We start from the raw sequence: 16512 nt of genomic DNA, 5'->3' as shown, positions 1-16512 counted from the left end.
AGCGTCAGCTGAGCAACATGTACAAATAACCTCCATTACACAGCACGGGTCTGTGAAGGAAGTGTGTGGGCCGGCGGGGAGAAGAGCGACTGCTCATAAATGTGTGCGTAGAGCTGAAAGGGCAAGAGGAGGGGGGAGGAGGGGTATTAGTGTAACCCAGTGTGGAGCCTTGCGAGGGGCCTAACGAGCAGCACGGCCGTGGCTCCATAACTCAGGTCCTGTAAAGCTGTCAGTGGAATTAAGAGGCACCCATTATAGGTGCCCGTACGAGTGCCTCGATGCAAAACACCAGTCCGCTCCCCGGGGCCAGAGGCAGCAGATAATTTTAGCTACTTAGTGAATCATCTTCAAAGGAGCTCCGTGGTATAGTTTCTACATTAAACCCAACTCTGATGCTCTCCTCCGCAGCTTCACTTGCGCTTCCGAGTTCAAATTTGAGTTGATTCTGCTGGTTTTGTGTCTTTCTCATCTCACAGTATCCTGAGATGCCCACAATCCCCAGAGGCTGAACTGGACAACGCGCCACAGAGGCACAGTGATGGATCGATGAAAAATTATCACCCAACTGTCCGACCTGAATTATTGTCCTGTCTGTTGATAATCCCTTATTTGTCTCTTCCTGGCATCCAACAAAATCTGTCAGCCCAACTAAAAACAGCGAGAGATGGTTGATGGCAGATGATGAAGTGAGTGGAAGGAGGGGATGCGGGGGTCTTCACTTCCCGCCTCTTTTAGGGGAAGAATATACTTGAAGGGAATGCTGTACCCCCCCCCCCCCCCCCCCCCCCCGCCCTCCACCATCTCCCTCTTTCTCTCTCCTTTCCCCCCACCGATATGAAAAATGAAAACTATAAGGGAGACAATAATAAAAATAGCAGTATGAGTGGACAGGCCGGAGCAGTCCATTACTCACAGCTGCTTTGGGCTGCGTGGTAAAAATGTGCTGCTCGCTGCAAAAGCATGCATCACCGCCGGCCCAAAACAAATGGGCTGTCTCCAACGTATTTACCTCCAATTGTTCAAGCATTTGTGGGGAGAGCTACGGCCCGTCCGGACAACTCAAGCCTGTCCGTCGGCAGGACGAGGGAGAGGACAGGATGAGGGAGCTGCAGGAAGTCCTGGACCAACGTAATGGAGCAACACGAGGAGAGAACAGACTGAGATTAAGATACGGAGGAGAGAAAGAGCGAAGCTTAGAGGGAGAATGATGGAGAAGTCGAAATGAAATTATTTCATAAGTAATATGTCCTATCAGGATAAGTTTTGACCTTGTTCAAGTCTTGGTTGCAGCAGGAAAAGCAGACATGTCTGTGGTGTACATTACAAAGACAGGTAGTGGAGACGTCTGAAAATACATATTTTAACATATTAGTAATATAAGAACAAAAATTAGTCATTGTCCTTAATAAAAGTAAAAAAAAAAAAAAAAAAAATTGCTTTTTTATTATCCGATATGATGGCAGTTTGAATATCCTTTACATACTGAGACACTAAAAAAAAAAAACTGAGGGAAACAAAGTTAGGACATAAAGAGAACAAGGTAGAAAGATGAGAGGGAGTGTTGAGTTGAAAAAAGCTCAAACACGTCTTGAAAAGTTCACAGCTGTTTATAAAATGACACTTGTAAAAGATTTTATTGAGCAACAAATTTCAATCCAAAATATTGTGAAATTCTCATCTGAGGAGAGGCGCCATGCGGGGTACGCGGCTTCAGGCAGCACGATAATGCTGCTTCCGCCACACTTTTGTTTAAACGGCGAGTTTATTGACCTGGAAAGACAAGCAAAGCCTCCTGAGAGCTGTTTTCGTTCCTCGTGTTAGTGCGCGTTACGGAGGAGTATTGCTCTCATCATTACACTTCTATTTGTTTTCCCTCTGATGATTCTGGAGACGGGGTGAAAAGGGAGCGTCGCGTACAAACAGAGCGGAGGAGACAGAAGGAGCGAGGGAGGCGGATTCACATAAACTCCACTTTCAACTCATTTCACCCCCTGTTTCCTCGTCCTATTGACCAAAGTTTTGAGAGTATCCCTGGGAGGCGGCAGTCCCTCGATGGTGGGTGATAATTTCATTTGGCTGCATGTTTGAGGCACTTATTTTTCTATTCTTGATCATTTTGGATTTAAGGGAGCTATCAGAACAACAGAGGACCCCCGCGGAGCTGGAGGCTGGGATCGGAGCCAGCTTTACAGCACAGCTTTACAGCTCAACGTCTCCCATATCCCGGTGTGATACAGCTGTGGTTAATGACAGAGCCCCACTTTTAAACAGCCCTCCTGATTAAGATGGCTCCTCGCGTCGCTCCCGTTTATCTCCAGTGCGGTCGTTAGCTGGGATGGGCCCACTAATGATGAGTAGTTTACAATATGGCGCTCCGGCATAATCGGCCTCCTGTCATCATCTGGTGACAGGAAGGAAAACACCCCACTCCAGCCTGTAGCTCTTTACACCCAGCACCCATCCGAGAGACGGCAGATTTAGAGAGCATCACAGGGCGACGCGTTTTCACTCACGATGATCCGTCCTTAAGTATGTCAGACGTCGGCCCGGTGATGAGCAACATCAAATAATACGCTGCAAGGCAAAGTGGTAATCAGGGAAAAGCACTTTTACTGTCTTCATCACATTACGGGGAAATCTGAAATTGAGATGTACGGAACGAGTGCATTATTATTACCCCGGCACGTCCACTCTGGCTGCTGCGGGTCTGATGTGTGGGTGTGTTTGTGGAAACGCGGACAAAATGCAATAAAACGAATGAAGCTAAAAGGAGTAATGAAAGGGGAATTGGGGAGCACGGAGGTGCAGATGAGAGAAAATGTGAAAAGCAGAAGAGAGAAAGAGAGCGAGAGAGAGAGAGAGGGATGGAGGGAGAGCTGGTTATTTAATTTATATGGCGAGTGGGAGAGAGTGGCAGTGATACATGGGTTTGTTAGTCAATTGATAAAGGAGAGGAAATTTCTAAAAAACATTCATCACCGAGAGATATGGCCGCCATACATCACCTATTTGCAAACAACGAGGGCTAATATTTATCCCTGGGAGGGACGGAGTGACCCGGGCGCACGCACACGCATGCACACACACACACACACACACACACACACACACACAAAGTGTCACCGTGACCTAATTAGGCCAAGAGAATGGACCATAATTGGAAAAATAAAATTGAATTCTAAAAAGCAACAACAAACATCTTATCCCTTTTTTGCAAATGGGAATGCCTTTATGTCGTTGTTGTTGTTGTGTGGTGATTCTCTTTTAAAATACAGCTGCATAATACCCCACGTAGGAGCCTTCAGAGCAGCAGCGGTTATAGTAATGGGGTGTCTGCGAGAAGAGGCCCAGATAAGGCGAGTGAAGAAGAATCAGGTGGCCCTACATGCTCAGTTGAATGTACTTACTGTAGCCTATATGTCAGGAAGAGACAGCGCAGAGGGCCTGTGAACATGCATCACGCACATAAGCTAAAAACAGTACACCCTCACACACACACACACACACACTCACACGCACGTGAGGTTTCTCCCCATAATGTATTAGACGTTCAATCCCTCTGATACATTGCTGCAGGCAGAATCTTTCATCTTTCCCTCTTTCCTCATCCTTCGTGTGGGGAGACTTTTAAATTGTCAAGGCTGAAATTTAATTATTTAATCCCTCGTGATCGATCATTAGTTAAAACACCCGATCCACAACCCTGCAATCATCCCTCCACCCTTCGCCGCCGCCCCTCCGAACCACCCATTAAGACACAGACAGCACTATACAGATGGAGGGCAGGAGAAAAAAAATTGTGTTTCATTCACAAAAAACACAATAAATACACTTTCCAATCCCCCACCAGCAGTTTCCGTTTAACTCAACAAACAAACTAACAAATAAATAAATGTGTAAATAAGCATGGCTGCTCTGTGGGATGGGTGCTGGGTGTAAGTGTGGGTGTGTGTGTGTGTGTGTCGGGGATGTATTGGGGGCGTCTTTGTTGCGACTCATAGTCCAGATGGATGACTTGTACAGGGGAGTGTATTTATTTTGCGGCGAGGCGACATCAGGAGATTTGTTATTCCCCGGCGTTGCCGAGTTTTTCACATTGCTCCACATCCCTGGGACCATATTTCATCCCCACACCCCCAATCCCCAAACAGATTTATTTACAGGCTCTCTCCCTGTACACATACACCCCCTTCCAACACATGCATACATACAGCTACACACACACACACACACACACTCTAACATTCATGCATGTATGCTATAAACACCAGACGTGCTCAAGCACTGAAAAGCACTAACACATCTGATATCAAATGTACGAACACACGTGGCACACTTACATACAAACACACGCATACATATTTCCTTTGAGCCGGCGCTGCGGAGCTCACCGAGTTTCCAATGAGGCTGTTCCACAATGTTACCGTTTTACCGGCGTGTTAAGGTCCACAGCCTCTTCATGATGGGCTTATAATTGCTCTCATACATTCAACAACGTAAGAGTCTTCTTCAACCTGAGGGAAACACAAAATACGGCATCAGATAAGGTTCGGCGCGGGCAGATGCGGAATAAAAACAACATTATATAAACATGCTGGGGGAAGTATTCCAGGAAAATGAGCGGCTGGCCGTTTTCTGAACTGTCGCTACAGTTTTAAAGCAAGTAGCTGTTTATGATGTAGATTATTTTAGCATTAGCATTGTAAAGTGACTGAGAAATCGATGAGCATGCTGTGAGTCAGTGCACTGGGTTTCCTCCACCGCCGTGTGGCGGGAACAGGCACTCACTGAGGAGGGTGCAGACAGTTTCCCCGCAAAGACTAGAAAATACAAGAAAAAAAAAAAAAGGAGATGGAAAAGAAAGATTAAGAGAAGTGACGAGAGAACAGGTGAGGAACGGAGGGTGCAAACAATGAATATAAGGCCCAATCGAAAACCATCCCTCACTCCCCCCTCTCTCCGAGAGGGAACCCAGGGCTTCCGCCTCTTAATAAAGGGGGGTGGATATGGTGAAATGCCAGGCTTAGAAATGAATAACCCGGGGATATGAGTGTGTCTGTGTGTGTGTGTGTGTGTGTGTGTGTGTGTGTGTGTGTAGGAAGGTGGAGGATGTTAGGGGTTCCTCGGCCCAGGGTCTCTCCCTATCTGTGTGAGTAATGATTCAGGCTGCCAGTGTGGTGGTGTTGGCCCATCTATAACCATTTACACACAGTCGCACAAACAAACACACACACACACACACACACACACACACACACACACACACACACACACACACACACACACACACACACACACACACAGAAAGAGCATTAATCAGACAGGAAACAGGGCAGGTGGATGGACACGGCAGCAGGCCGGGTTCATCCATTCATCCTAAAACAGACGCGCTGCAAACACACTGAGTTCAGGAGGAAACAGACACTGACCAACCAGCAGCAGCACTGACAGCCTCACCCTGCTCTCTTTCTATTTTCAAATACACAGTAAACTTTACCACACAGACACACACACACACACCTCACACCTAAGGTATAAACTAAGGAAGTCAGACTCATTTTAACACGCGTCTCAATGGGATCTTGATGGAGTCAGACTTGTAATGCAGCAGCACAAAAACCTTTGAATATAAATGTTTGGGATATTTTCCAGTTTTCCCTTTGTTTTATTGCAAAGAGTTAGTAGAGAAACCTGAAAAAAATACGCTAAAATGTAAAAACAAAAAAAAGAGGAAGAAGAAGAAGCCATAATCAACATGTACTCCAACAAATTAGCCTTCACAGTATTTTTTTCTCTTTCCTTGTTTTAAAATCATGTTTCTCATTGACAACTGTTCATGTTTGCTAATATAAAACACTTTGAATTGTGTTGTTGCTGAAATGTCCTTTACAAATGAAGCTGACTTGCCTTGAACTGCAAGTTAGTTATCTTGGCTGCAGCAGGTCCCGGTGTTCATATACGTAATATGTGAAAAGCTACTGTTATTGAAAAGGTTGAAGGCGCTGATATGGTAATGTGTATTTTTACAATTTGTAATATCGTCCTGTGGATTACAAGTTGTTGGTCATATAATTGTTGTCATTCTCACATTACTTAAATACAAACATTGCTCATAGTAGAGACAGAACGCTCCTCCACATAGTGTTCTCATAAAGATCCATTTCTTTCCCATCTGCAAACTGGGATGGGGAAAACATTAGAATTCATCTTTCTGTCCAAAGATAAACTTGCAAAACAACACTGGAGCTACTGTGCTGTCTCCACTGTGTTTAATGTCCAGTCATGAACAGATTTTCACATTTAGAGTTCAGTGTTCGTCCTTTTAGCACAATCCACCTTTTTGCTGCCCAGACTATGTTTCCTCTAAATGAGAGGAATTACACTAATTGTGTCTAATTTAAACTAAATGGAGTTCATTAAGCCTAGTTACGAAGACAGCTGCTTCTTTATTCAAATTTTACCTCTGCATTTAAAAATTATAATTCACATGTATAAAGTAAATATCAACAAAAATATATTTCAAAGCACATTTAACAACTAACATGTCAGGAAATGCTGCTAAATATTCAAATACAGCAAATATTTTGAGCATTGATGGGATTTTTTAGTCCATGGAGAGCTGTATTCCTCTGAAAACAATTGAGCCGGTAAATAAAACTACCATTACATTACGTGATGGAAGTGAACGTGAGTCCTTTGTAAACAGCGCTTGTCCTGTGGGTTTAGAGTAGGCCGGGGTGTGGTCCAGTGGTCAGAGAAATGGCCGGATGACCTGAACTGTGCTGAGTCAAGTCCCAGGTGAGGGATAGAGCTGCCTCCAATGGGCTCCGGGACGTGCACTTAACCTGCAGTAATTACTGGAAACAACACTGAGAACATGGCAACATGGAAGTTGTGGAAGTGGCTCTAAGATTTCAAATTACTCTGAGCCTCCAGAGGCATGCTGCAGGGAAGTCTGCCAGTGCCATAATGTGGATACTAGTACAGGTTTTTTTTTTAAGCATCCCAGGGATTTATGAAGCGGGAGCCAAACACCGTGAGATAAAAAGCCAAAGAAACGTGTTTTAAAGCCGCAATTAAGATCGTTTCTATGAGAAAATGTGTAAATCCAAGCCAAACAGTCAATAGATATTCATGACCATGACACCTGTGTGAACAAGCGCCTTATAAAATCAACACGTCCTCAACATCAATTGAGCTCTCAAGTAAAGCAAAATACACAAGACGAGAAATCAGGAGGTAGAAGAAGAAAACGGAGAAAGAAAAAAAAAGTGAGTGAAAAGAATAGGAAAAGGAGCAAAGAAAGAGAACGAGAGAGAGAGAGAGAGAGAGAGGGACTCTGTGAATGAGACCCAAATGGCTGCTAAAAATCATTAATCTTGTGGGGATCTGTGTCAGCGAACGGCGGCGACACAAAGAGCTCTCGGAGCAGCGAGGAGAGCAGCTCAGTGACCCGAACCCAATTGGCTGAGAAAGGCCCACCAGGCTTTAATAGACTTTTGCTGATCCGACACTTGTTTGCTGGGAGCCACAAAGAGGCGATTGCAGGGGCTGACAGGGGCCCGCAGGCTCGGGGGCTCCCCTCCTGGCCCATGATAAATGACCCAGGGTGGGCAGGGCCAGGGCCGGGGCGAGAGGAGAGGGGTGAGAGAGCCGCGAGGCAGGCAGGTCACTCAGCCGGGGAGAGTGGACGGAGGTGGAGAGAGGAGGGATGAAAGAGTGCACCGAGGAGAGGAGAGTTGAGATGTTTGATAAGAGCAGGATCCTCAGATCAGCGGCGACGGACCACAGATCTGGTGATTCTGACATTCGGGGTCAGACGAGGGCAGAAGCGTCCAGATCACCCTGAGAGGAGAGAAACAGGCAGAGATCAGATGCTGGGAGAGAGTAAAGGAGTTTTCAGTTTGTTGGACCAGTAAAGGAAACAGAATCACAGTGAAGACCATTTAAATTAAGCATATCAAAGACGGAGAAAAATGCACAAATACCAAGCGACATAAACACCGTGCTTCACTCAGAGATCAGACACCTGATCTCCATCCGCAAGTGTACAACAGAGGGCTGGAACGAGAGCCGTCTAAGAACTCAAAAGTTGAAAGAGAATAATCTAAGGTTTGATTATTATCCCTAAAAAACACCGGTTGCAGCACCCGCTGACCCGCTCAGTCTTCAGATGAGCTTCACTCCGACGAGAGCGCGAGCGGACAGCGCGAACAAACACAGTCGGATCATAAACATTTATGCTTTACACACTTGACAGGGAAAATAAAAAGTCTTCTCAGATATTACACAGAGCCATTTGAGGCCTATTAAAACCCCCTCTTTACTTTTAGCTTAATAACACGCTGCTGCTGTATGTACTCAACTGGAGATGACGTACATTTTCCAGAATATCATATGAGGGGGGGAGGTTTAATGTAACCCACTGATATGATCTGACAGCTCCATATGCAAACAATTAGGAAAGACCGAGAGCATAACTGGATGCTCCCCGACATGTTAATGCTGGACAGAGACGAACAGAAACCTGCTGCGCAGGAGACAGTGAGAGACTGCTGCGCAGCCATTTTACAGACAATCAGAAGTTACTGCTACTTATCTTTCAAAGAAGTACTTTCACTTCTGAGGAGAAATGACTGTAATCATGCTTTTAGTACATCATAAGAATTTAGTTACTTGAGTGTTTCTTCGGTATTACAGAAGCCAGTTATTGGCTTTGAAAATAGAGATGTAAACTGTGGTTATGACCCGTGAATACGGTCTTTAATTACGTTATGCCTGCTCTCTGATATTTGGTTCCTGTGGCGTCGCCTACATTCCGCGGTAACACGGCCCCGGTTTATGATAAAAAACCAATATCATGCATGAGCCTGAGCCGTGAGCCAAATGGAAGGAAGCCAAACTATTGTACATAGCATTGCAATTTACATTAATGAAATGACCACAGCAAAAGGCAGATTTATTGTTGGTTTTCTTCTGGGATTTAGCCAGTACAGAGCGTACTGACATTTATTTGTTGTTATATTTACTACATGTCAATCAGAGACATCTAATCTCAGAAAAGGCCTACAATTATGCCTTGGCCTTGCCATCATATTTTTATATCCTCTTTGTCTCGCTGCCATTTCAAAAGAGACCAAATAACTTGAGCTCTGAAGTTGGAGCTGTCTGCGCAGAGTTACTGCCAGAAAAAAAAAGGAGGGAGACTGCATGTCACTGATGATACACATCAAACTATTAGCAATGAGTAAATGCGCCACCAGAGGCGCCCTGTCACAAGAAATAAACTCTAATTTCTCTGCAAACACAACTACCCTCTTACCGGGTAAACTGTGAGAGCGTGAAGAATTATGACCATCACATGCAGGCCCGTGCATGAGGAGGGAAAACATGCAGAGAAGACTTTCACACTTAAATCGATTTTTTTTCTTCCTTTTTTCATATTAATGGCATTGCCAGAATTTGCACTTATCTCACCTCTTGCTGTTTTCCTGAAAGACTCCCTCAGTCAATTACCCTTGATGGGGATGTTAGTCTTCTGCTGGGGCCGGCCTCCGCCTGTTTACACAGATGACACGTCTTAATAATACATGTTTTCTCAGAGATAATCGATCAGTCTGGAGTAAACAAGAATGCCTGAGTAACTCTCAGATTACTGATGCAAAGTGGCCGGAGCAGGTACGTGAAAGGGAGGAGGTTTGGAGAAAAATGGAGGCAGCATTACCGTCATTATTACTCGATGAAAATACATTAACATAATGGATGAAAACACCTGTTTAAACTGCGATAAGATGCAGCAGCTATAAAATCCCAATAGATTATTAAATATTAATCAACTCATCAATAACGCAGGGATAAATATCCATCACAGCCGAATGTCAATGGCACTTTTACGACAGACTCCCCTTCTGTGGAAGTATATGAGAAGAAAGCTGTGTGCTGTGGTGACAGGCGACGCAGCAAAGTTGAATTTACACCTGCATATATCACTTCTCAAAGTGAAAGATCGCGCATCAGCGATGTCAAAATCAGATCCAGCGCAATGCAGGCGGCTATACGCGCAACTGGAACCGGAGTTCCGCGCCTGCTCCGCCTGGCGCGTCTCTTTTTCTCTCCCTCCTGCATCAGAGATCATCACGTTGACGCGTCCGAGAGCTTCTCCTCTCCATCCCCATCCCTCACCCTCCCTGACACGGGCCTTCCAGCGCGGCAAGCCCCTCCGTGTTCTGCTCCAGCGTGTCCAGAAATGTTCGGGGAATCACTCGAGGTGACCATTACGCTCGACAAAAGATGATAAAATCTCACGCAGACGTGAACAATCGGTTTTGAAACAACCTGGATTTGACTGAAAAAAAAAAAAAAAAAAAGTATTCCTTGTAGTGTCACTGTCCTCCCTCGCAGACCGAGGGATGAGTTCCGATCCAAGGAGGCTCTTGGCACTGCAGCCTGGCCCCCGGACCGCGGATGTGCATGCATGGGTAGGTCCAGAAGCGGGAAAGCGGGATAGAAATCCATATTGCAGATGGGAATCGTGCCCCGTCCTGTGGTCGGACCTCGGGCCTCCTTGTGTGGAACCAGCGGGCCCGTCGCAGGTGTGAGATGTGAGCTGTGGGAAGCTGTGCAGCCTCTGCAGCCTCCATGCGTCAACTGTTAAATGTAACATTTTAAAGGTGATTTTATTTCTGTTATTCATTCCTAAAATCCGTAGGATGGGACTCTCATTAGGGGAGAATAAGCAAGCATCAACACTTTTTTTCGCTGTCCATAAGCACACGGATCACTTAATAGATCATTAACCACCGATATGCTGCTGACATGGACGCTTTTTTACATCTCGTCTCTCCATTACAGCCCGTTATTACCGAAGGGGGAGAGCCGCCGGCAGGCCTGCCTGGATCTATTAGGCGGCGGACTCGGGTTATATGAGAGAGCATTACGACCTAATGGGGCTGCCGCCGGGTCGGCCTCGGTGGGGAGAGGTTTTGCAGGTCGGCTCGGCTCGGCTCGGCTCGGCTCGCTCAAGGCGCTTTTTGGAGTTGGAGCGTGAGAACGGAGAAGCGCGCCTGCAGGTGCAGGAAATTACCAGAGGACGACTGTAACTCTATGTGCTACCTGTTCCAGTTTTAATGTGCGCTGGCAAAAAGAAAAAAAAAAAAAAAAACCAGCCGAAATTTGTTTTACAATTAAGCAATATGGGATGATACATGATGATCGGAGGGCTGTAAAATATAACTCTGGCTGATTAATTGGGCATATGATGCTCAGCGTAATTACAATCATCTCTACAAAAGCTAAAATTGCTTGAGGAATGAATAAATTTGAGAATCTCTTCAAAGTTTTATTTTAATTCGCTTTGAATCAAAAGACTTTTATAATTCTATGGTTGACAAAAACAACGGCACACAAATAGATAACAGATTATTATTATTGTCATTATTAGTTACATTATTGAATAAGAATAATACTAAAACAATAATAATAATGTCATTGATAAATCATCCTGTGGATTAAAAACTGCGCAGCTAAAACTTACTGTCGTCTGTCAACATTGTGCTATATTTTTATAATAATTGCACAGATAATCAAATCCTATATTTTACTGCGCGTTGCTGCTGGGTTAGATCATCCTTTATGCAACTCGTGATATATGTCCTGGAAATTTAAATATGTACGATCAAAAAAAACCAAACAAACATAAAACATACTGGTAATTTTCTTAACTGATTCTGTGTGTGTGTGTGTGTGTGTGTGTGTGTGTGTGTGTGTGTGTGTGTGTGTGTGTGTGTGTGTGTGTGTGTGTGTGTGTGTGTTTCCAAGGATTGGGACTTAGAGTTCATCATCAGATCCAGTTCAAACTGATGAAGAACTGAAAGCAAACAGAATCAGCCCCTCACGATGTGACCTCCTCTCCCACACACACCAGCCGGATCAATACGCGCTGATCGCGGCTGTGCTCAACCGTGTGTATTAGCTGGAAACGAAATGATAATCCAATCGATCCCTCAGATTGATTCATTTACGAGCATCTTCTTCTGATAATTAGCGGGACTGAAAGTCCGTTTTTTTTTCTAAGACGGACAATCAAAAATAAAGATCAGATCATTGACGCTGGAAGACACCCAAGAACAGCTGACGGTGTTTCGGCCAAACTACCTGTTAGACAGCAGCTCTGATATGTGCATGTCCCTCTGAGTTTGAATGAAACTGGAATATCGACTGGAATTAATTGTTGTCTGACATATTTGCAGGAAGTGACCTTTTAAATGAGCGGTTGGAGCGCAAAGCACATTTCCGAAGGAGAGGTGTGAAGAGCGGAGCGGTGTGAGCGCCTGTCGGAGCGGCTGCAGTCTGTTCGGGTGTTGTCCACGCAGGGGCAGCCTTGAGCCTGTTTTCTGGTGCGTCCGCTGTAAAGACGCTGTCCCGCTGTAAAACAGACAGTCCGAGCCAAAAAAAAAAAAAAAAAAGAGTCTGATGTGAGAGTCTGGGAGCAAGAATTCAACAGACTTAACTTTTACAAAAACAAGACGCATCTATTGCAACACAGAGGTTTTTTTTCTCTCCAAATACACAATACACACACACACACACACTCAGGCCAGGACACATTTATCTGTTTAAGATGTGTACAGTTAACTCACCTAAGCTCCCAGAAACGTGTGTGTTGTAAAGATGTCGTCTCGGCTCATCATTATCAGCTGATATTTGTCCTAAGTTCTGAGAAGCGGGGGTTTCGGGTTGAGTGCGTTCATCAACGCTGAGGCGAGCACGGTGGAAATGTGCGTTATTGTTTGTGAGAAAGGTCAAGACCTAAATGTTCAAGCCTGTTAAAAATTCCTTAACTGTGCTACAATGTCAGCAAGTTGTTGACCTTTATTTGTGAGCAAACACACTCTGCCTTATGACCGGATATTGCAATGCAAGCGTGTTAGATGTGGATTAATAAGGAAAAATACTGAATATTAGAAAAGAGAAATCTGTGTGGATAAAGTCCTGTTTCTGTGATGAAAACCCTGTCGAATGTATGAATGAAGGGACGCCTGTTAAAGAGGTTTGCTTTGTAGTTTATCTACATGACAGTACGCGTCAACTGAACTGAGGAAAACGTGATAAACAGACTAATGCGAAACCTTTTACATCTGGATGAAAAGCAGCGTTTCAATAAATGAAGAGTTTCTATTGATAACGTGCAATAAAAGTGTTTATAAGTGTCAATCTGGTCTTTCCTCCCGCACTAAAGTTGTTGGCTGATCGTTCATAACGATCTCACTGGATTCAGAACATGAGTGAGGACCAGAAGCGGTGCGCGCGGGAGCCGCGCGCGGCGTCTGCGGTGTGAAGGCATCTCTCTTCCTTTCTCTCTCTCTCTCCTCCACTTTCCTCCCACCTTCTGCTTTTAGGGAACTCGGTCAGCTGACTGTCTGTAGCTGTCAAGACGAGGAGCGCGAGCCCTCCTCTCTGCTCCCGTCCCTCTGCTGGAGTCCGGCTCCCATTGGAGCGCGCGGCTTCGCAGATCAGCCTTTCTGCTCCACGTCACCGCCGCTATAAGGATAAAGCTCCGGCTGGCTGCGAGCGCAGTCTGCTGGATACCAGAGAGAGGAGAGAGCGAGAGAGGCGAGCCTTTGAATCTCTGCGGTGCAGAGCTGGAAAAGCTGCTTCTCAGCGAAAATCAGACGCCCTATTTACTCCGCTTTTTCGCTCCATTGTTTTTCTTTTTTTTTTTTTTTTGTTTCTTGTTTTTTTTTTTTTCCTGGAGAAAAAAAAAGGGACTTACAACGAGGACTGGAGCCCGTCTCAGCGAACCATCGTGGTATATCTTTTCTTGTTATTTATGTTTTTTGGTCAACACACTTCTGCTGAAGGGACTGAGATTGTACTTTTGCACTGAGACGCGCTGCTTTCTACCTCCTGCCTGGTCTCTCTCCAGATTACCCAGCAGAAGTAGGCTACATGACGCAAACCGTGCGCCGAGCATTAGTCTGAAAGTTTTCCTCCACAACTTTTTTTCGTTTTCCTTTTTTTTTTCTCCCTTTCTTTCTCCCCTTCCACCAATCACACTGACTTTCATGCTACAGCAAGTCAGTGCACAGCGGTGGAGGAGCCAAAAGAACTATTGCATGAAACAAGAAAGGAGAGAAGAGACGCTGATTAATAAATCGATTTTTGCGACGCTTGCAAATACCTTCGCATATCTGCAAAAGAGTCGCGACAACAACATGAGTGCGGAGCTGAGCATGGGCCCGGAGCTACCCAGCAGCCCTCTGGCTCTGGAATATGTCAACGATTTCGACTTGATGAAGTTTGACGTGAAGAAGGAGGGCCTGGCCGGGCTGGATCGCAACGGGGTGCGCCAGTGCAACCGCCTGCAGCCCCAGGGGTCGGTGTCCTCCACCCCCATCAGCACGCCGTGCAGCTCGGTGCCCTCCTCGCCCAGCTTCAGCCCCACGGAGCAGAAGAACCACCTGGAGGAGCTGTACTGGATGCCCAACAGCGGGTACCACCAGCAGATAGACCCGCAGACGCTCAGCCTGACCCCGGAGGACGCGGTGGAGGCCCTGATCGGAGCCACGGCCCACGGCCACCCCCCACCCCCGCACGTCCAGCAGCAGCTGCAGCAGCAGGGCGCCTTCGAGGGCTACAGGGGCCCGCACCACCACCACAGCCACCACGGCCACAGCCAGCAGCACCACCACCCGTACGCCGGGGCCATCCCGCACCACCCCGAGGAGCTGCCCGGGCACCCGGGGGCGCACAGCCACCCGCACAGCCAGCACCACCACCACCACAGCCAGGACCCCGACAGCCCGTCCCCGGTGTCCCCGGAGTCCCACCAGCCGCTCCATCACCACCGCCACCATCACCACCACCACCACGCGCACGGCCACCTCAGCCAGTCCGCGGGCCACCACGGCTCCGGGAGCGGGCTCAGCGTGGAGGACCGCTTCTCCGACGAGCAGCTGGTGTCCATGTCGGTGCGGGAGCTCAACAGACACCTACGGGGCTTCACCAAGGACGAGGTCATCCGCCTGAAGCAGAAGCGGAGGACCCTGAAGAACCGGGGCTACGCGCAGTCCTGCAGGTTCAAGCGCGTGCAGCAGAAGCACGTGCTGGAGAACGAGAAGACGCAGCTGATGAACCAGGTGGAGCAGCTGAAGGCGGAGATCAGCCGGCTGGCGAGGGAGAGGGACGCCTACAAACTCAAGTGCGAGAAACTGACGGGGTCGGGGGCCAATAACGGGTTCCGCGAGGCTGGCTCGACCAGCGACAACCCCTCATCTCCAGAGTTCTTCATGTGAGTTGTCGCAGCCTCCCCCCCCCCCCATCACAACAAACTTCTCCACCCCCCCCCCCCCCCTCCTCCTACTCCACCACCCCACCCTCACCTTTCCTTTCGCCACAAACGAGTGAACAAACGATAATAATCCACACCTCCCATACTGTTTGATTATACTAATAACGGTAACAATTATATTCGTATTAGAAGAATAATCCATCAAATAGTACTCTCATATATAATCATCTCTCCATCCACGTGTCAACTGAGATACAAAGAGCAACGTAGAGTGGCCAGTCGCAGCATCTTTGTAGACTAGTTGCTTGTAGAGAAGAGACTTTTTTTTCTTCTTCAGAGGAACAGAGGGTCGGCTGATGAACTTTTTTTTTTCTTCCTGTCCCTCTTCGCTCTGTCTCTCTCAATTTTGAGACTACAGCTTTTAAATAGTCTGTAAGTAGTGTGGGGTGGCGTCCAGGCGGTTGTCTTCTCTCTCTCTCTTTTTTTTTTACATTTTTTTTTGATTTTTTTGTTCTCCAAAAAGACAACAGGCAGGCCTGGCCGCACAGCCTGCAACACAGGAGGCTCACATCCGACAAAGTGGGCCTGAAATCCGAGAACAAAAAAAAAAACCCTCCAAAAACGGGACTCCACTTTATGCAAATTCAACTTCTGTCTACTAACCCGACAACGGGAGGGGACATTTTATGCAACATCTCATTGATTTATTGCCTGCTTGGTTATATTCGAATATATATTGAAACAAAAAAAAATCTGCATTAAATATTAATCCTGCATGCTGGACATGTACGGTAATAATTTCTATTTTGTACTTTCATCTTCTCGTGTATATTAAGAGCATGTTGTTGATCTGCGCTTCTCCATAGTTTTTTGGGGGGTTAGAGAAATGAACAGCAGGACTGCCGGTGCAGTGTCATATGGTGTGGGGTTTCTTTTTGGGCTTGTAAATATTATGCAACCGCAAAACTGCACAACAAGATTGAGGAGGCTGGTTTGAACTTCTTTCTTTGTGTTGTGTTTTTATCTCATTTATTTGTTTTTTTTTTATCATTTGTGGGTTATTGATTGAAAGATGAGTGCATTTTTTTTCAGTTGCATTTAAATTGTGTGTCAAAGTGCACTTTTGAATGATGATTTGCGAGTTTTCATTTTGAATTTTGTGCAGACCTCCCTCCAGGAAGACATACTATGATAATATACCGCGATAACACTCAAGGTAGGCC

At 46.2% G+C, this 16512-nt stretch overlaps 1 protein-coding gene across 1 annotated transcript; it reads left to right on the top strand.

Annotated features, from left to right (window-relative positions):
* Positions 1–421: 421 nt before the first annotated feature.
* mafba (MAF bZIP transcription factor Ba) lies at positions 422–15945 on the top strand. The gene is made up of 2 exons (XM_030118576.1): positions 422–426; positions 13576–15945. The coding sequence occupies exon 2, from the start codon at positions 14064–14066 to the stop codon at positions 15291–15293; it is 1230 nt and encodes a 409-aa protein (XP_029974436.1). The 5' UTR covers positions 422–426; positions 13576–14063; the 3' UTR covers positions 15294–15945.
* Positions 15946–16512: the final 567 nt, after the last annotated feature.

Source organism: Salarias fasciatus, chromosome 20 (assembly GCF_902148845.1).
Source record: "Salarias fasciatus chromosome 20, fSalaFa1.1, whole genome shotgun sequence".
NCBI lineage: Eukaryota > Metazoa > Chordata > Actinopteri > Blenniiformes > Blenniidae > Salarias > Salarias fasciatus.
This window is presented reverse-complemented; position numbering and strand designations above follow the sequence as displayed.

Bases quoted from the DNA above. Each gene is read 5' to 3' on its own strand.
- mafba (XM_030118576.1), top strand. From the start codon at position 14,064: ATGCTACAGCAAGTCAGTGCACAGCGGTGGAGGAGCCAAAAGAACTAT.